The sequence below is a fragment of the Staurois parvus genome, unplaced genomic scaffold, assembly GCF_062004578.1.
Source record: "Staurois parvus isolate SC_StPar_1 unplaced genomic scaffold, SC_StPar_1.0 ptg000014l, whole genome shotgun sequence".
Classification (NCBI taxonomy): domain Eukaryota; kingdom Metazoa; phylum Chordata; class Amphibia; order Anura; family Ranidae; genus Staurois; species Staurois parvus.
In genome coordinates this window covers 10,080,708-10,102,862 of record NW_028317810.1, presented here as the reverse complement: position 1 = coordinate 10,102,862, position 22,155 = coordinate 10,080,708, and the positions used below count along the sequence as shown (strand labels likewise).

Genomic DNA, 22,155 nt, shown 5'->3' with positions numbered 1-22,155 from the left:
ACGTCCTTACAGGATGTCTTCAATTTACAAGCTGACCTCAATGCACTGTTTAATTGGTCAACTATGTGGCAAATGAGGTTTAATGTTGATACATGTAAGGTTATGCACTTGGGGGCCAGGAATATGCATGCATCATACATACTAGAGGGAGTACAAATGGGGGAATCAATGGTGGAGAAGGATCTGGGAGTTCTGGTAGATCACAAGCTTAATAATGGCATGCAATGCCAAGCTGCGGTTTCTAAAGCGAGCAAAATCCTCTCTTGTATTAAGAGGTATAGACTCCAGAGCGAGAGATATCATATTACCCCGGTACAAATCATTAGTAAGACCTCATCTGGAATATGCAGTTCAGTTTTGGGCACCAATTCACAAAAAGAACATTGGGGAACTGGAGAAAGTACAGAGAAGGGCAACCAAACTGATACGAGGCATGGAGGAGATCAGCTATGAGGAAAGATTAGATGAACTGAATTTATTCTCTCTTGAGAAGAGGAGATTAAGGGGGGATATGATCAACATGTATAAATACATCAGTGGTTCATATAGTGAACGCGGTGTATAGAGCTATTCACCCTGAGGTCATCACAGAGGACAAGGGGACACTCTTTACGTCTAGAGGTAAAGAAATGTAATCACCAAACACGGAACGGTTTCTTCACAGTGAGAGCTATGAAAATGTGGAATAGACTTCCTCAAGAGTTGGTTCTGGCCAGCTCAGTGGATTGCTTTAAAAAAGGCCTGGATTCTTTCTTAGATACACAGAATATAACTGGATACTAACATTTATAGGTAAAGTTGATCCAGGGAATATCCGATTGCCTCTCGGGAGATCAGGAAGGAATTTTTGTCCCAGCAGGAGCAAATTGGATTATGCTTTGCTGGGGTTTTTTTTGTCTTCCTCTGTATCAACTGTTTGTATAGGATTATAACTTTATTTATTTTATTTTTTTTTAATGCTTGAACTGGATGGACTTTTGTCTTTTTTCACCCAGACTATGTAAAAGTGAGGGAAAAGAGAAAAGCTAGAATAGTACCAGTTTGTAAAGATGGAGGAATAAATCACCTCTAAGATTAGCTGGCCCACGTGTGTGGATGCCGCCATGACATGTAAAACTACAGTATTTGTTTCGTTTTTGATATTTTAGAATAATGTGCTTAATTTTACAGGGGGCTGTGACTGAAAAAACATTGATAAATAGTGGGCTAGACTTTGGAGTTAGTATATGTCCAGCCATTTTTTTTTTAGCTCTTGGACGGAATGGGGAAGAAGGGAGAAACTGTCAAGTTTTACTGCTATGTGAGGCTTTGTTGTCACCATGACAGTAAGTGAGGAAAATTTCTCTAACAGTCTCAGATAGCAGTAAAGTTTTTGACAGAGGTTCTAATCCTTTCCCACTCTATTTCACTTTCACTCTCACTCTATTTAAAAAAAAATATTTTTTTTTTGCTAGACTTGCTCTTTAATGAAAAAGCATTGGATTCAGTAGTTCTAAAAGTAGATGAAGTGTGAGGTACTTTTCCAATTTAATGTGAACTTTTGCTTTGCCCATGCAGAGCAATGCATGGTGTTCAATCAACTGCCACTTTCCCCAGCTAAAAATAACTGCTCCCATGAAGAGAATTATCCAGTACTTACTCCCACTTGACAGCGCTTTTGAATGCTCCTTGTTCTTCTTTGCAACTACCTGTATTATGACTTGATCCACATGAAAACTCACAATCATCAACCAGAGATTTAGGAGAATTGCCATTTCTTCATCTTTCCAGACTACTCGTAGGTAATACAGCACCAGCATCACTCCTACTCAGAGATTTTAAAAAGGCCATGAGATAAGATCCTTAAATAAAGCCTCCTTTGCCCCAACAGGCTGCGGGTGGTAGATGGCGATACCACCATGTTTTCTAAAACTCCAGGAGGACAGGCTGGCTTCAAACATTCCACATGCAATGATTCTGTTCTCATCCCAACACAGTTCTATATCAGAGGCATCAGTAATCACAAGTATATTTTCTCATGATCCTCTTTTACCTCTCTGCTGTAGTCAGCTCTCTATATCTCTGGGCACACAATTAAAATCTCTGTATTTGAGAAGGCGCCTCATCATGGAGCCCTGTGGAAACTGACCAATATTCCACTAGCAGCATGTTGTACTGGTTTTCATTTTTGTACTGTTCCTCATTCAGGGGTATAGGCTTCCCCAATACAGTTTTTGCTTGAGTACAGTTTAGAGGCTGTGTTTCTATGAGACTTGTTTTAATACTTTGTTGTGGTTCTTATGCAGCATTGCCTATGCCGTTAAACAATTTTCAGTTTCTTATAATTTTGCATTTTCCTGTATTATGGGTGATCTGGTGTACACTTCTCTGTGATCAAAACGCGTCAAAGGCATGGCCGCTGTGACGGCCAAGGCCATCCTCTACACATGGGACTGTGCAGGTGGTGAGCGGTGTCTCTTCTTTCTCTATGTAAGCGACTGGATTGACACTTGGACACCGCTCCCCTGTATTTGCTGGTGAGGTGATTTTTCTTACACTCAGCTTCTGAGCGGCTCCACAATCTCTCATGCTTCAGTACTGGTATGCACAAAGGTTAGGATAGTTTAATGGAGTATCAGGAGTCTTATCTCAAATTTATCTAAAATTTTGCCCCTACATTGTTTTAATATGGAAAACTCATTTATAGTTAAGGTCATATTTTTAAAGCATCCCTGGGACCAAAAGGCCCTCCATTTTACTTACTCTGTATACTCCAAGGGAGCTTCGGTCTTGATTAGTAAAAACCTTGCTTGTACAGGTGAACTTGCTTGAACTTGATCCCTAATGTAGGACCAGATTAAGAATATCATGGGCCTGGTGATGAGGATTTTGGGGGGTCTTTTTATGGAAAAAAAAATTAAAGGAAAACGCAAAAAATTTTTTGTTAAAACAAATTAAATATTAAAACAATGTAAATTAAATAGAGATGGGTGGGTGAGAGAAGGTGGGGGGTCAAGAGAGAGGGTTGAGAGAGGGACAGAGGGTAAAATAGAGGAGGGTGAGAGAGGGACAGAGGGTAAAAGAGAGCCGGGTGGGGGGGCTGATAGGGGGCAGGGGTGTAGAGTCGGGGGGGGGGGAGGGTTAAGAAAGGGGCATAGGGTGAAATAGAGAAGAGGGTGTGAGAGAGAAAGAGGGGGATGAAACTGAGGGGCTAAGAGAATGGCAGAGGGTGAAATAGAGGAGTGGGGGGGGGGGGGGGGTAGAGAGAGACAGAGAGATGCGGTTGGGGTAGTCAGTATGTCTTCTGTTGACATTTGGTCAGTCTACTCTGCACCACCTTCACCCATCACCTCAGCACATCCCCAACCACACGAGCCCAAGATAGCCTATCAAGAACCTGCAAAGTAGACTCTGTACCCATATTCTCTCCCAGGTGTAACTGGTGCTTTGCCAGCTACAATGAAAGTGGGGGATGTAGAGCGGGGTGTTGGGGGGACAAGCATGGCCTTACTTGGCAAATAGAGTGCATGTTTTACATCCCATTAGCAGCTAACTTTCACCCATCCTGCACCCCTTTAAAACCTAATTTCTTCCTACAGTGCCCCATCCTGCTTCTCTCACTGTAGCTAACAAACCCCACCCATCACCTCTAGAACTAGAGCACCGCTCCAAAGGACTTTTAGCCAATCAAAAGCAGTGCTCGGTTCTAGAGGTGGTGGGCAGGGTTTGTCAGCTTATAGTGAGAGAGAGCAGCGAGACGGCGTGCAAGAGACACAAGTTAGGGGATGATAAATTGCAAGTTAGGCGCTAATGGGGCACATGGCGGGAGCAAATTGGACGCTAATGTGGCACCTGCTATGAGTCCTTTTACCCTAGTGCAATCACACTTTTGCCTATAGTAATCCCACTTCTCCACTCGCCTGTAGGAGCAGAGCACTTCCCACAGGGCAGAATATGAGCTAGAATTCTGCCTTGCTGCTTCCTGCTTCGTCAATGGGGTGCTGGACAGGTACAAGTTAAGTGCTGGGGGACATGAATATAGTGCAAGTTAGGGGAAGAGACAAAGCGTGTCACTTGACTATTAAATCCCTATAGAGCTTGGCTTGCCATACAGGTACATGTAAATAAAATTCCCTCCTATGAACCCCCATCCCGACCTGTGTTGTTTGGGTGGCTAGGCCTGTATTAAGGTAGGGGCCTGGAGCTTCAGCTCAAATAGCCCCTATGTTAATCCTGCCCTGCCCTAAAGGTAAATACATTTAGGTCCATATACAGTTGTGTTCAAAATAATAGCAGTCAGACATCACTAACCTGATCAATCACTGTTTTTGGTAGAAATGATATTTCTACATGACAAATAATTTACTAGCAGGTGTAGTAGAGTAATAGAAATCCAACAGACCCAACAGTCATGACATGCATGCTGCTGATTCTGTGTAATTGAATCACTAATTGAAAGGGGCATGTTCAAAATAATAGCAGTGTGGAGTTCTATTAGTGAGGTCAGTCATTCTTTGAAAAACAGGTGGCAATTATTGCCCTTATTTAAGGAAGGAAGGCAGCAAATGTTGTACATGCTGGTTACAGTGCATTTCTCTCTGAAATTCTGAGGAAAATGGGTAATTCCAGACATTGTTCAGAAGAACAGCGTACCTTGATTAAAAGGTTGATTGGAGAGGGGAAAACCTATAAAGAAGTGCAGAAAATGATAGGCTGCTCAGCTAAAATGATCGCAAATGCTTTAAAATGGCGACCAAAACCTGAAAGACGTGGAAGAATGCGAAAAACTACCATTCGAATGGATAGAAGAATAGCCAAAATGGCAAGGACTCAGCCAACAATCAGCTCCAGGAAGATCAAAGAAGGTCTAAAGTTACCTGTGAGTACTGTTACAATTATAAGACGCCTATGTGAAGCCAAGCTATCTGCAAGAAGCCCCCGCAAAGTCCCACTGTTGAATAAAAGATGTGCTGAAGAGGTTACAATTTGCCGAAGAGCACATTGACTGGCCTAAAGAGAAATGGCGCAACATTTTGTGGACTGCTGAAAGTAAGATTGTTCTTTTTGGGTCTAGTGGCCGGAGACAGTTTGTCAGACGACCCCCAAACACTGAATTCAAACCACAGTACACAGTGAAGACAGTGAAGCATGGTGGCGCAAGCATCATGATATGGGGATGTTTCTCATACTACGGTGTTGGGCCTATTTATACCAGGGATCATGGATCAGTTTGAATACATCAGAATACTTGAAGAGGTCATGCTGCCTTATGCTGAAGAGGAAATGCCCTTGAAATGGGTGTTCCAACAAGACAACGACCCCAAACACACCAGTAAACGTGCAACATCTTGGTTCCAGACCAACAAGATTGACGTTATGGAGTGGCCAGCCCAATCCCCGGATCTTAATCCAATAGAAAACTTGTGGGGTGACCTCAAAAATGCAGTTTCTGAGGCAAAACCAAGAAATAGAGAAGAACTGTGGAATGTAGTCCTATCATCCTGGGCTGGAATACCTGTTCACAGGTGCCAGAAGTTGGTTGACTCCATGCAACACAGATGTACAGCAGTTCTCAGAAACAGTGCTTATGCAACTAAATATTAATTAAGTGATTCAAAGGAAAGCAAAATCTTCAAACATTTTTCACTTTATATAGTGAATGTTTGAGTTTGTATAGAAGAATACAAGCACTGCTATTTTTTTGAACCGTCTAATATTCACGTTTCTTCAATTTTTTTAGAGGAACAACACAAATTTGATATATTTTTCTTCATGTTTTGATTTGGAATAGAATGTGTAGTGTTCCCAATGCATTTGTGTGTATGGAAATAAAAGCTATTAGAAGGATTTTGAGCTTTATTAACTTTTTTGAACACAACTGTACAGTTTTCATACTTTTGGCTCTGTATGCCACCAGAAATAATTTTAATGAAATAATCCAAATTAATTTGAAGTGCAGACTTTCAGTTTTAATTCAAGGGGTTGAACATAAATATCAAGTAAAAATTTTAAGAACTGCAACCGTTTTTATACACAGTCCCTTCATTTTCAGGGGCTCAAATATAATTGGACAAATGAATATAATCATAAAGAAAATGTTCATTTTTCATATTTTGTTGAAAATCCTTTACTGGCAATGACTGCCTGAAGTCTGGACCCCATGGACATTACCAAAGACTGGGTTTTCTCCTTTCTGATGCTTTGCCAGGCTCTAACTGTAGCTATCTTCAGTTGTTCTTTGTTTGTGGGTCTTTCTGCCTTTATTTTTGCCTTCAGCAAGTGAAATGTACAGTCAGGTCCATAAATATTGGGGCATCGACACAATTCTAACATTTTTGGCTCTATACACCACAATGGATTTGAAATGAAATGAACAAGATGTGCTTTAACTGCAGACTGTCAGCTTTAATTTGAGGGTATTTACATCCAAATCAGGTGAACGGTGTAGGAATTACAACAGTTTGCATATGTGCCTCCTACTTGTTAAGGGACCAAAAGTAATGGGACAATTGGCTTCTCAGCTGTTCCATGGCCAGGTGTGTGTTATTCCCTCATTATCCCAATTACAATGAGCAGATAAAAGGTCCAGAGTTCATTTCAAGTGTGCTATTTGCATTTGGAATTTGTTGCTGTCAACTCTCAAGATGAGATCCAAAGAGCTGTCACTATCAGTGAAGCAAGCCATCATTAGGCTGAAAAAACAAAACAAACCCATCAGAGAGATAGCAAAAACATTAGGCGTGGCCAAAACAACTGGAACATTCTTAAAAAGAAGCAGAAACCAAATTCTCTAAGTATCCCCAAAGAAAAGTAAACCTTTCACCCTTGAAAGTACAAATATAAGAGACCTTTTCTTCAGACCATTAAAAAATCCTAATCCCCTTTCTTAACTTCAAAATGTCCTAAATAAATTCAAAATAGTCCACCACAAGTCCACACTATTAGGTCTTAAAACGTTGAAAAATGTCCCATTCATCACTTCAAATCCAAGATACTTAAAAAAAAAAATAAACTAAATATAGTGCATTAACTTTAAAACAATACAATATTTGTGATACCATGCAAAAACACTTGTGAAAAGCAAGGAAAAAAAAATAATAATTTAATTAATAAATAATATCACAACTCTTTAGTGAATCCCACATATAAAATATACTATAAATAAGGTGAATCCACCTACACAGCCCACTCGTGAGGTGAAATTCACAGCAAATAACTTGTGATTAAGTGCAATAATCCAAAATGTGCCACCACTCTGGTAGGGTTAAATACTATTACCGTCTTTCAACTCAGAACACTCCAGGGTAATATACAGCTTTCCCCTTGTGGATATGCTCAATGCAGTCTTCCCCGTTCCTCATAGGGCAGAGAAGAGCAAGACTCAGTGGAGTGTATAAGCAATAAAACAAATTTATTGCTGCTTACATTCAATGAAGAAAACGTCCATCCTGTTCAAGCATTTACACAGCTGAAAACCAGCATCAAAGATGGCCACTCTGCTCCTTCCGGTTTTGCGGCTGACGCGTTTCGTCACATCCGACTTCTTCTCGAGGGATGATCCCTCTAGAAGAAGTCGGAAGTGACGAAACACGTCAGAGTCGTGACGTCAGACGCAAAAACAGAAGGAGCAGCGTGGCCATCTTTGATGCTGGTTTTCAGCTGTGTAAATGCTTGAACAGGATGGACGTTTTCTTCACAACAGTTGGCCAGATCAAGAACACTCTCCAGGAGGTAGGTGTATGTGTGTCAAAGTCAACAATCAAGGGAAGACTTCACCAGAGTGAATACAGAGGGTTCACCACAAGATGTACACCATTGGTGAGCCTCAAAAACAGGAAGGCCAGATTAGAGTTTGCCAAACGACATCTAAAAAAGCCTTCACAGTTCTGGAACAACATTTGATGGACAGATGAGACCAAGATCAACTTGTATCAGAGTGATGGGAAGAGAAGAGTATGGAGAAGGAAAGGAACTGCTCATGATCCTAAGCATACCACCTCATCAGTGAAGCATGGTGGTGGTAGTGTCATGGCGTGGGCATGTATGGCTGCCAATAGAACTGGTTCTCTTGTATTTATTGATGATGTGACTGCTGACAAAAGCAGCAGGATGAATTCTGAAGTGTTTCGGGCAATATTATCTGCTTATATTCAGCCAAATACTTTAGAACTTATTGGATGGTGTATAGAGCCAAAAATGTTAGAATTGGTTTTGATGTCCCAATATTTATGGACCTGATTGTATGCTCAGTTGGGTTGAGATCAGGTGAATGACTCGGCCATTGCAGAATATTCCACTTCTTTTCCTTGAAAAGCTCCTGGGTTGCTTTTGCAGTGTGTTTTGGATCATTGTCCATCTTTACTGTGAAGCTCTGTCCAATCAACTTTGCTGCATTTGACTGAATCTGGGTTGACAGTATATTTCTAAACACTGCAGAATTCATCTGGCTGCTTCTGTCTTTTGTCACATCATCTATAAACACTGTAGAATTTGTCCTGTTGCTTTGGTGTTCTGTCACATCATCTATAAACACCGATGACCCAGTGCCACTGGAAACCATGCATGCCCATGCCATCACACTGCCTCCACAATGTTTTAGAGATGACATTGTGTGCTTTGGATCTTTGAGCTGTTCCAAGCCTTCTCCACACTTTTTTCTTCCCGTCATTCTGGTGCAGATTAATCTTAGTTTTATCTGGCCAAGGAATGTTTTTGTAGAACTGGTCTGGCTTTTTTAGATTTTTTTTGGCAAAGTCTAATCTGGCTTTTATATTCTTCAGGCTTATGAATGGTTTGCACCTTGTGGTGAACCCTCTGTATTTGCTCTCATGAAGACTTCTCTTGATTGTAGACTGACAATGATAAGCTCACCTCCTGGAGAGTGTCCTTCACTTGCCTGGATGTTGTCAATGGGTTTTTCTTTACCATAGAGAGGGTCCTGCGATCATCCACCACTGTTGTCTTCTGTGGACGTCCATGCCTTTTTATGTTGCTGAGCTCACCGGTGCGTTCTTCTTTCCTCAGAATGTACCAAACTGTTGATTTGGCCACTCCTAATGTTGCTGCTATCTCTCTGATAGATTTGGTTAGTTTTTGAAGCCTTACAATGGCCTGTTTCACTTGCATGGACAGCTCCTTTGAACGCATGATGTAGGTTCACAGCAATATATTCCAAATGCAAAGAACACACTTAGAATCAACGCCAGACCTTTTACCTGCTTAATTGATGAAGAAATAACAAAGGAGTAGCCCACACTTGGCCATGAAACAGCTTTTGATTCAATTGTCCTTTGAAAAAGGGAGGATGGCTACTCTTAAGAGCTGTAATCCCTAAACCATTCCTCCAATTTGGGTGTACATATCCTCAAATTAAACCTGAGATTGTGCACTTTCAGTCCATATCTATTATATAACTATAGCTTGAGTATGTTTTGGTAAATACCTTAAAAAATCTAAAATTGTGTCTGTGTCCAATATATATGGACCTAACTGTATGTATTGGCTCTTCTCATGAATTGGCCTCAGAAATGCGAGCTACTGAATGCACAGTAATTGTCTCTCCGCCTTTTCATCCCATACTCTTATATACATTGGATGACAAGATACCCACCCATTGCCCTGCTAAAATGCTATTTGAGATTTTAAAGCTGTACAGTCTCCAGACCTAGATAGGTCTCACCCCCACCTACTGCAGAAACAGTATCTGTTTTAGCTGTCTGATTTAGAAAGCTTCTTTTTCAGGGTCTAAACTCACGGAACAGGAAGTCATTTTGGCCATTGGGTCATTTACTCATTGGAAGGCTGATAGCCCGGAATTAAATCCCATGATAATTAAAAAACCAAATGCAGCATAGGTTTCCCCCATCTAAAGGCTCTATCCCAAATTTGCCTCCATCAACAAATTCTGTCAACTTCCACGACTGAAGCACATATTTTTCTGACAAACAGACAAACCAAGGACCCTACTTTGTGCTCCTCATACAGCTACCCCTACAGGTCTTCTAAACTGTGAACTGAACATTCTTACAAAAATGTAGTTGACTTAATGACTGTAAGTGCGCAAATGTATTGGCTCTATTATAGACCCAAACAGTTTCATGGCCCTCAAATTCACAGATATTAATATTAGAATATTTTTAATAACATACATGTTGCCCACATAAAATATGTATATTTTATGAAGAGTAAAAAAAGATTCTGTACACCAGCTTTAGAGTATGTTGGATGTAATGGAGTTTCTATGCTTGGGTTAAGTTTATATGGCCTCAGTGGAAGCAGTTGTGTGTACCACTTACCACATAATAGGGATCATTGTTGTTTTTCAGATATTTATTACACTTAAAGATGAGACCGTGCACATAATATGAGTCTTTAAACAGCCTAATATCCTGAAAGTGTCTCAGCAACTTTAAAATAAACCTGTCAGACCTTCATCTAAAACAAAATGCTGGTTACCTGGCTGGTATTCTCAACCACTGCTTTTCTAAGTTTGAGTTGCTGACCCAGAATAAGGCTCCATGCACATTTTTATTTTATAAGCTCACAAAATGCTAGAAGATGAACGCTGGATGAAAAATGCTGATAATAGTGTTGTGTCAGCTTGTAGTAGCGTTTTAGGAGCACTCAGCGTTTTTTTTCTGCCAGGAAAATGTTCCCAAAAACTAGTGTGCATGGACACATAGGATAACACTATTAGCTTATAGGAGCATAAAAAATGCTTATAATAGCTTCTAGGAGTTTTTAGAAAATGCTAGTGTGCATGGAGCATAAGAATGCAGATCAGGAAATTAAGAAAAATCATACTTCTTCAATATCTCTTGAAACATAAATGCTTTCTGAAGCAATGGTCAGCAATGGCTGCCTCCATTTTTCTACCATAACTGAATTAATTTAAAGCCCAAGACCAGGAAAACCAAAAGTCCTCCCTTGCAAGAGGCTTGTGTCCATGATGTTTTAAAGGTTAAGTTCATCTTTAAAAAAAAAAAATAAAATAAATGCACATCTTTTTGCAGGTAAAAACAATCAGCAGATAGCGGTTGCAATGCAGGGCTCATGCAAACTGTCAGTGTAAGCTGTCTGCTCGCACCTCCGATACAGGGAGGCAGTAACACACTAACAGGAAGCATCCCCAGAAGATCCCTGACCTGCTGTCACTGGAAGGAGGGTGCTGTAGCTGTAACATGTTACACAATACACCCTGAATACAGGTGTAACATGTTATAAAAGGTGAACTTATCCTTTAACTGCTGAATTCTGTATGGGGTTCTGGAAAGGTACTTTTACTTACCTGATCTTCTAGCTGATGGTGCTTCCCAATGCTCTGGTAGGCGACTGCAGGCATATTACAAGCAAAAGGTGTTTTTACATTTGTATCAAGCTTCAGTAGTTTACTGGGTGGGGCAAGAGTTATTTTGGATATAAGTTCTTCAGGCATAAAAACACGTGTGCAAATGCATGTAAGCCATTGACATACAGAGGGAGCGCACCTTCTCAGGTGCCTCCACAGCAAGCTGCTTGCTCTGGGGGCACCCAGGAGGAGAGAGGGGCCAGGAGCGCTGACGGGGGACCCCAGAAAATGAGGAACCAGCTTGCTGTCCATTTACATCCATTTTTCATCTGTTCTATTCATTTATTTATTTTAAGAAACAAAAATAGGGCTTTCTTCCTTTTTTAAAAAAACGGATGTTAACGGAAGCGGATTTCAAAGGATGGTCATGTGCTTATATCCGCTTGCCCATAGAGATGCTTTGATGTCCATATTTCATCCATCAACAGATGGATGAAAAATGAAAAAACAAAATGCCTGTGTGAAAGGGGCCTTTAGTATCATTTTAAGCCCGGGTTCACACTGATGTGGTGCGGAATTCGCAGCGTTTTCTGTGCAAATTCCGCACCGCATCACAATCGCACCCCGTTCATACGAACCACTGCGGGTGTGTATGTTAAGTTAACAACACCTCGAAATCGGTCCGCAAAACGTTGTGCAATGTGCAGAATTGGATCGCATAGGTGTGAATACCCATGTGATCCGATTCTAGTGCAGACCAAAAACAGGATCCTACACCTTTTTGGTGTGGATGCGGTGCGATTTGAGCCATACTAAATGTATAGCTCAAATCGCACCGCACACCATTCACATGTGATTTACACAGCAATGCGGTGCGGTTCCTATGCAATTCACATGCGATATACCGCGCCGCACAAGTGGGACCCCGGCCTGAGTCCCCATGCACACTGCATGTTTTTACAGCTGCTGCTTTTGGTGTTTTTTTCTATAGCCAGTTAAACTCCCCAGCATGTTATCCTATGTGTCCATGCACACATAGGCTTTAATCACATTTTTTTGTCTGGAAAAAAACCCCAGAACTAGTGGGATTCTAGAGGAGTTTTTTTTTAGCTGTAAAAACGCTCTGGTAAATGCGGTAAAACACGGCAAACCAGTGTTTTTGGGAGGTTTTTTAGCAAAATTTTTGTGTGTGTGTGTAAAAAAAAACAACGCTAAAAACTGTAAATGCTGCTAAACGCTAATTCAAAAACACTAAAAAATGCAGAAAAACTTGTATTTTTAATGTGACTGTATACAGCTAAGGCTACTGACTTTTTTAAAACACCCAGTGTGTATGAGGAGTAAGGGGTAGTCAGGTGTAGGAATACCAGCAGAAAAATGCTCAAGTGTGAATAAGGTCTAAGAGTGCATTTGAGAATCCGGTAATACTGCTGTATTTCTCTCACCTAAACTTAAACGAGCAGTTAACCTGTGCAGCCCCTATACATATCTTTGCACTTTGATGTTTTCTTATAGATGCAACTGAGCATTTTTCAATTGTGTTGCACCCTAAAATATTTGTCTCTTAAACAAAGACAGTTTCATTTCTATGTGCTTAATGCTTCAGTTTGGTATGTTCCCCAGAGAGTACAGCAAGACGCTTTCTTTTGAAAGAAGCCTTTAATTAAACCAGGCATTCAGTCATGTGTTCAGAATGGGTGTGTACGAAGCAAATGTTTTCGATATTGGCTTAAGTTTGAGAAGTGAAGGAAGTCCTTTTTCTTTTTCTTTTTTTTGTGAAACAGAAACATTGTGTGCAATGAATGCTTCCATGTATATAGCTTTATCAGGTTTTCATCTTTCATGTTGTCTGAAGAAACATTTCTTTTCTTGAACACAAGATTGAAATTCGATTGTTTTTTAATTCTAAAGCCTCTTTCACATGGCCATTTACACTGTGTGCACAATTATTAGGCTGGTTGGTTTTTTTGTGGATTAATATCATTATTGGACACGGTCAATCCAAAATGTTAATAAACCTCAAACCTGAATATTTAAGACAGTAAAAGTGAGGTTTGGCTTTGTTAGGCGTTTATCTATGTGGGCATAATTATTATGCAAATAAATGAAAATGTTCCCATCTCACTTGTTTATTTTCATCTTTTAAAGTGAGAATAATAAACAACTCAGAATTTACAAATAACATTTCTGACATTTTAAAAAAAAAAAATCAGTGACCAATATAGCCACCCTTTTTTTTCAATAACCGTCATAAGCCTTCCATATATGAAATCTGTCAGTCTCTTGATCTGTTGACTATCAACTTTTTGTGCAGTAGCAACCATAGCCTCCCAGACACTGTTCACAGAGGTGTACTGTTTTCCTTCACTGTAAATCTCCTGTTTAAGAAGGGCCCACAAGTTCTCAAAAGGGTTTAGGTCATGTTCAGGGGGTCATGTCATTGTTCTTTCATCTTTAAGGCCTTTACTGGCTAGCCACCCAGTGGAGTACTTCGATGCATGTGATGGAGCATTGTTTTGCATAAATATCATGGTCTTCTTGAAAGATGCTTTTTCTTGAAAGTGTCTTCTAAAAACTGGCAGTAGGTTGGGGAGTCGATTTTGAGTCCATCTTCAACCCAAAAATGTCCAACTTGCTCATCTTTAATAATACCAGCCCATACCAGTACCCCACCTCCACCTTGCTGGTGTCTGAGTCGAAGTAGAGCTCTGTGCTGTTGCTGATCTAGCCACGGGCCTATCCATGTGGTCCGTCAAGAGCCACTGTCATCTTGTAAGTCCATAAAACCTTTGAAAAATCTGTCTTCAGATACTTCTTGGCCCAGATTTGACATTTAACGTATGTGTCTTGTTCAGTGATGGTTAGGTTTCAGCCTCCCTCACCTTGGCCATGTCTCTGAGCACTGAACACCTTGTACTTCTGGTCACTCCACGTAGGTTACCATTCTAGAATATGACAGCACTGGAGGATAAAGGGTTCCTGGTAGCTTCACATTTGTTTCTTCTCGAATCTTTGGCAGTTAATTTGCGTCTTTTTTTTCTCAACGCATTTCTTGCGGCCCTGTTGACAATTTAAACAAAACGTTTTATGATTCTGTGATCAGGCCCCAATATCTTGGCATTTTCAAGAGTGCTGTATCTTTCTGAATGATTTCTTAAATGTTTGACTTTTCAAAAAGTCAAGTGAGTTAAATCTTTTTTTTTTGGCCGATTTTGTCTGAGGAAAAGAAGCTGCCTAATAATTATGCACACCTTGATATTGGGTGTTGATTTCCTTAGGCCACACCCTCCCTCATTACCCAAATACACCTAATATGCTTAAATCCAATAAAATTTTAAGTTGATACAGCTCGGAGTTGGACAGTATGCATAAAAATAATGATTTGGTCAAAATACTCACTTGCCTAATAAATGTGCGCACAGTGTATATGCAGCCATTGGATTGCAGCAGAAAGAATCACTGGATTCTTGCTGCTGGAATGCTTGGGGCATGCCAATAGTAGCGGCCGCTCAAGTTATTTTAAGAAATGACAGGCTGACAGCAGCCACCACTGTTCCCATTTAGCTACACACAGAGCAGTTACCTATGGTTAGTGATGGATGTCTAAGCCTGGAGGCAGTCAGCTGCATCCAGGTTTTGTCATCAGTCCCTAACCACAGGTACTCACTTTGTGCGCAGCTGCATGCGAACAACGGTGGACACTGTCAGCCTGCCATTGGTCTAAAAAAGACGTGCCCTGTTCACATGCCTTAGTTATTCCAGCCACAAGATTCTGCTGAATCCAGTGGCTGCATGTAAACGGCCATGTGAATGTAGTCCTGGAAATCTGTATGAAACTGAAATACTGCCTATGCACACTTTAAAGAATGTTACCGGCAACATTTCATATTCCTGATGTGTATGTTGTACCATGTACTTGTGTTAAAAAGTATCTTGTTCTTTGTTTTTCTTATTTTGTGTGAAATACCTAGTGATCCTGCTAGTTCCCTGCTTTCTTATATCAAACTGACCACACTAGGCATGAGAACACAAAGCACATCCTTCCCTGGTCAGTTTTCTGGCTGTTCTGTGAGGATCTTCCACTGACCTAGACATGTACTGACACTTCCTCCTGCACAGCCATTCATTGTGAAAATCAATGTGTTGCACTTTCTCTACCTCCACCGCTCCAAATCCCTTATGCAGCTGAGAGCAGAGAGTATGCGATCACTTATTTTATAAAAAAAATAAATAAATAAAAAGTATTTTTTATATATATATATATATATATATATATATATATATATATATATATATATATATATATTTGCACACTTTCCTGTCATTTAAATTTTGCTTTACAAGGTAAGGGTTCACATATGCTTTAATTAAAGTACCTACCGTATATACTCGAGTATAAGCCGACCCAAATATAAGCCGAGGTACCTAATTTTACCACAAAAAACTGGGAAAAACTATTGACTCGAGTATAAGCCGAGGGTATCAGTGGGAGGAATAGTGCCCCATCATTGGTGTCAGTGGGAGGAATAGTGCCCCATCGTTGGTGTCAGTGGGAGGAATAGTGCCCCATCATTAGTATCAGTGGGAGAAATAGTGCCCCATCATTGGTGTCAGTGGGAGGAATAGTGCCCCATCGTTGGTGTCAGTGGGAGGAATAATGCCCCATCATTAGTATCGGTGACACCAATGATGCGGCACTATTCCTCCCACTGACACCAATGACACTTGCTGACCCCTGTTGCAGTATGGTGCTGCTGCAGCCAGCATATGTGGTTGCACCAGCACCTCTGCACTGCACACTTACCGGCTTTTCCCTCACTCGATTTTCGCGGGTACGCTCGGCTCCGCCTCCTCGCCCGTGATTGGCCGCCTGTGTACCTTTCCTGAGCTACAGTTCTGGCGGCCAATCACCGGCGAGGAGGTGGAGCCGAGCAGCAGGAGTGAGGGAGTGGCCGGAGTGACGGAAGGAGCAGCGCTTCCTGGATGGATCATCGTGGGAGCCAGGTAAAAGACAGCAGCCCTCTGCCCACCCCTGTACGCGCCCCCCTTGACGGAGCCTCGCGCCCCCCCTGCTAGACATCTGCAGACGTTGACTCGAGTATAAGCCGAGGGAGCCGTTTTTCAGCACAAAAAATGTGCTGCAAAACTCGGCTTATACTCGAGTATATACGGTACATTTATTTAGGGTCTGAAGCAGTAACTGTTTTCCAAAGCTACCAATTACACTCTCTTTCTTGCATAGGACATAAAGATAAAAGGTAAAATGTGGTTTCTATCATTTGCACTTCTAGATTCACATACTTTGAAAAATTTGTGTTTTTTTTGTTGGATTGTTTTAGTCTAATGTAAAACTTGGTTGTGTTCATAGGTTACAAGGCAGATCCATGAGCATGAGCAGGAGAACGAGTTGCGGGAACAGATGTCAGGATATAAGCGGATGCGGCGCCAGCACCAGAAGCAGCTGATCGCCCTGGAGAATAAGCTGAAGGCTGAGATGGACGAGCACCGCCTTAAGCTGCAGAAGGAGGTGGAGACTCATGCCAACAACGCGTCCATCGAGCTGGAAAAGCTTTCCAAGAGGCAAATCGTAGGCATGGATAAAGAGGTAAAGAAAGTACCATTCTGTGATTCTGCAGAAGTTGTGTTATTAAAACATCTTGATTCCGGTAACACCCTGAATCTACAGGAAAGGTAAACACACATGGGTTTTTCAGATTTGAAAAAATGCAGCACCTATAATGGTCAACCAAAATTCATCCTGTACTGATCTGAATTTAATAAAGTGAAGTCAAATGGTCTGTGGGTTACTGCAGTTTACATATAGCGCTTTGCATTTCGCTCGTCTTGTGTTACCGCATGTAGACAGGCGTTCCCAATTTAAGTTTACATTGAAAATCCATTTGAAGCTGAGTAGTCAGGTGTTCCTTTGAGAGTGGTGGGTGTCACATATGAGTATGATATTACCCTGATTTGAAGACTGTAAGTAGAAAATGTCTTTATACATGTGGTTAGGTGGGCCGCTCAGGTTAATCATTTCTACTTCCTCTGCTCGAACTGTTGTATAGTTTTTATCTGCATAGTATAAGCTGAAAGTTTTTTGTATTTTTTTAAGGTGATTATATTATGCCGCCTCCTCTTCTGGAAGTCATAGGAGGAAATTTACTAAAACCTGGTGCACTCAAAATCTGGTGCAGCTGGGCATGGTAGCCAGTCAGCTTCTAACAGCTTGTTTAATTAAACTTTGATAAAACCTGGAAGTTGTTTGTTTCCTATGCAGAGTTGCACCAGATTTTGCACCATGTACTGTTAGTAGATAACCCCATAGTATTTAGGACAAATTTGTAAATTTGTGTTGCAAGTTAGTTGTAGTACTGTATTCTTAAATAATGTTCCTTACTCCATTATGGCTCTTTCACAGATTTGTCAGTAGCATTGCACATTGAACATTTAGTCTATTAAGATAGCTGGGGTTTATTTAAAAGTACAGTGCGGTAATTTATAGCAACCGTTCAAACACTTGTTAAAATTTCACTCTCAGCTGTTTGCATTCTGATTGGTTTACCTTGAAGTGTTTTACAATGTTGCTGATTGAACTGTATTATATCATAACAAAACATCAACTTTTTTTGCTTGCTGCAAAATGTGACTAGTACTGCAGTAGGTACAGTGATGTAAGGGTGTAGATAACAATGTGGTATACTGATATATGAAGATTACTGACCACCATCCCATGTTTTATTTAGTTAGAGTAAAATGTGTTTTTTATCAAATTGTTTTTCCTGTTTATGTAATTTACCATACCTATATAACCTTTTGGGCCTTCCACAATACATTCAGTCTGACCATACTTTGCACATATCCCACCCTCTGAACAATAAACTAAGGAACATCCTTAATTAAGCATAAGTATTAATGGCATGTATGAATCCTTATAGGTAAAAACATTCTGAGTCACCTTTCTCAAGTTGTGCCACTTTCAAATTTTAGTTTTACAAGAGTGGATTGAGCTAATCTGACCAGACATGCACAGCATGTCGGCATATGTCACTCTGCTTCTTGTTACATCATAAGCCAATAGAAGTGCTTTTCAGTGATAAGCAGTCAGGAAGACTGGTCATCACTCTCTAACTGTGCACTTCAAAGCTGGTATTATGTAAAATAAACTGACCTCATATGTAAAACAATTCACAGATTGGTGAAGCAATATCGCTTTCCCATCAATCCCCAATCATTATACACAGTATATGTGTGTGTGAAATCTACATGTCAACTATATATAACTTTGTGTTTTATTTTATCGCTAATATAAAGACATAAATAAGCAATAAATATTATATATATATATATACATTTTTATATACACATACACACCAGTGTGTTTGATCTTTGCAGTGCTTGTAAAAATAAGTGTTTTACATAGGGGTTACATAGTTAGGCTGGTTGAAAAAAGACTTAAGTCCATCCAGTTCAACCAATAGAAGGGGGGAAAAATACACTGCTCAAAAAAAATTAAAGGAACACTTTTTAATCAGAGTATAACATGAAGTCAATTAAACTCCTGGGATACTGATCTGGTCAGTTAAGTAGCAGAGGGGGTTGTTAATCAGTTTCAGCTGCTTTGGTGTTAATGAAATTAACAATAGGTGCACTAGATGGGCAACAATGAGATGACCCTCGAAACCGAAATGGCCACTGACATTTTTTTCCCTACTCATCTTTTCTGACTGTTTTTCAATAATTTTGCATTTGGCTAGGTTCAGTGTCACTACTGGTAGCATGAGGCAATACCTGGACCCTACAGAGGTTGCACAGGCAATCCAACTCCTCCAGGATGGCACATCAATACGTGCCATTGCCAGAAGGTTTGCTGTGTCTCCCAGCACATTCTCAAGAGCAGCATGGAGGAGATTCTTGGAGACAGGCAGTTACTCTAGGAGAGCTGGACAGTGCCGTAGAAGGTCCTTAACCCATCAGCAGGACCGTTATCTGCTCCTTTGTGCAAGGAGGAAGAGGATGAGCCCTTCATGAGGGTGGCCTGAGGGCAAGAAGTCCTCTAGTGGGCCCTATGCTCATTGCCCGGCACCATAGAGCTCGATTGGCATTTGCCTTTGAACACCGGAATTAGCAGGTCCACCACTGGTGCCCTGTGCTTTTCACAGATGAGAGCAAGTTCACCCTGAGCACATGTGACAGTTGTGACAGGGTCTACACAAGCTGTGGAGAACGTTGTGCTGCCTGTGCCATCATTGACCGTTTTGGTGGTGGGTCAGTGATGGTCTGGGAAGGAATATCCATGGAGGGACGCACAGACCTCTACAGTCTAGACAATGGCACCCTGACTGCCATTAGGTATCGGGATGAGATCCTTGGACCCATTGTCAGACCTTATGCTGGTGCAGTGGGTTCTGGGTTCCTCCTTATGCACAACAATGCCCAGCCTCTAGTGGCAAGAGTATGCAGGCAGTTCCAGGAGGATGAAGGAATTGATACCATTGAATGGCCCCCATGCTCGCCTGACCTAAATGCAATAGAACACCTCTGGGATATCATGTTTCAGTCCATCCGACACTGCCAGGTTGCACCTCAGACTGTCCAGGAGCTCACTGATGCCCTGGTCCAGATCTGGGAGGAAATACCCCAGGACATCATCTTCCGTTTCATTAGGAGCATGTCCCGACATTGTCATGCATGCATACAAGCATGTGGGGTCCATTCAATTTACTGAGTACCATTTTGAATTGCTGCAATTAAATTTCAGCAAAATGGACTAGCCTGCTGCATCATTTTTTCACTTTGATTTTGGGGGTGCCTTTGAATTAAGTCCTCTGTAGGTTGATAATTTTAATTTCCATCAAACCGTGGTGCATCCTTGTGTTCCTAACACATTACCCAGTCCATATCCGTATAGATATCCAGTATAATATTTTTCCCCATTGAGATCTGATGTGTTTTCAAAGTGTTCCTTTAATTTTTTTGAGCAGTGTATATATACAATCCTATACCCATAGGTGATCCAGAGGAAGGCAAAAAACCCCAATAAAGCTTGATCCAATTTGCTCCAGCGGGGAAAAAAAATCCTTCCTGATCCCCCAGGAGGCAATTGGATATACCTTGGATCATCTTTGCCTATAAATATTCGTATCCTGTTATATTTTGTGTGTCTAGGAAAGAATCCAGGTCTTTTAAAACAATCTGAGCTGGCCAGAACCAGCTCTTGAGGGAGTCTATTCCACAATTTTACAACTCTTACTGTGAAGAAGCCTTTCCGCATTTGGACGTTAAATCTCTTCCTCCAGCTGTAAAGAGTGCCCTCTTGTCCTTTGTGATGATCTTAAAGTAAATAACTCTACACCAAGCATGTTGATTATATCTCCCCATAATCTCCTCTTTTTAAGAGAGAAAAAATTCAGTTCCTCCAATCTTTCCTCATAGCTGATATCCCCCATGCCCTTATCAGTTTGGTTGCCCTTTCTCCAGTAGCACAATATCCTTTTTGTGAACTGGTGCCCAAAACTGAACAGCATATTCTAAATGAAATCTTACTACTGATTTGTACAGGGGAAATTATATAATTTTCTCTCTGTGAAGTCTACACCTCTCTTAATACAAGAAAGGATTTTGCTCACTTTTGAACCTGCAGACTGACAGCCTGCTATTATTAAGTTTATGATCTACAAGAACACCCAGATCCTTCTCCACCATTGATTCCCCCAGCTGTTGTTCTAGCATGTATGTTGCATATATGTTTTTAGCCCCCAAGTGTATAACTTTACATTTATCAACAATAAACCTCATTTGCCACATAGTTGCCCAATTGCAGTGCATTGAGGTCGGCTTGTAAGTTGGAGACATCCTGTAAGGATGTTATTCCACTGCACAGCTTGGTGTCATCTGCAAAGACTGAAATTGGATTTTTAATCCCAGACCCTATATCATTTAGAAATATATTAAAAAGTAAGGGTCCCAACACTGAACCTTGGAGTACACCACTAATAACCCTAGACCAATCAGAGTGTGAATCATTAACCACTACTTTCTGAATACGATCTTTTATCCAGTTTTCTATCCAATTATAAACTGATTTTTCCAAGCCTGTAGGCTTTACCTTACACATTAATCTAAGCATACTATATCCACAGCCACTTGTGTAAGGTTTTGCTTACCTCCTCATAAAAAGAAATCAGATTTGTTTGACAACCTCTGTCTTTCATGAACCCATGCTGCCTATTGCTTAAAGAAAAAATTAGTACAAAAAAATAAAGCGTATACAATTTTAATACAAGACTTATTGTAATTGAATGTTATTAAACATTACCTTTCCTTTTTACTCTGCAGCACTGTAACCTTCAGTAAAATGCAACTCAGTATGACTACCTGGAGGCGGTCTGTACACAGATGGTGTACAGAACACCCCCCAGAAATGTCATTTCCTGCTTGTGTAATTTTGCTTACCGATTTTCCCAGAATTCTGCACTAACATACAATTCAGATTTTGAGCATCCCCTGCAACAAAAATGTAATTTTTAGCGAGATACCCCCAAAGGGAAATCGCATCTAAAGGGATGTAGACCCTGCACTTTCCTCGTTAGAACCCTGAAAGTGCAGCAGTTGATAGATAATTATGAAACCACTCTCATACAGATTCACTCTTCACATGGACACGGACAAACAGTTATATTTTCAGAATAACAAAAGGTAGAAATCTGCAACAAAGTTTGTTAAAATCCTTGCAATGTACATAGATCACCCAGAGGGGATTTTTTTTTTGTCTGCAAAAGTGGAGTTACCCTTTAAAATATTTTTGTCTACCAAGAACTCATCTACATGGTCTTTTGATAAAGTGTTTCTAAAGCCTGAAGGTTTATTACCTTCATGCATTCTATGCCCTA

The 22,155-nt window shown here is 40.7% G+C and overlaps 1 protein-coding gene across 3 annotated transcripts in view; it reads left to right on the top strand.

Annotated features, from left to right (window-relative positions):
- TAOK3 (TAO kinase 3) overlaps positions 1-22,155 on the top strand; it is a 413,079-nt gene that overhangs the window by 324,666 nt on the left and 66,258 nt on the right. For all 3 annotated transcript variants that reach the window (XM_089677299.1, XM_089677309.1, XM_089677316.1), the window contains one exon: positions 16,635-16,871. In XM_089677299.1, coding sequence (XP_089533425.1) covers positions 16,635-16,871 — 237 coding nt within the window. The remainder of the gene's footprint in view (positions 1-16,634; positions 16,872-22,155) is intronic.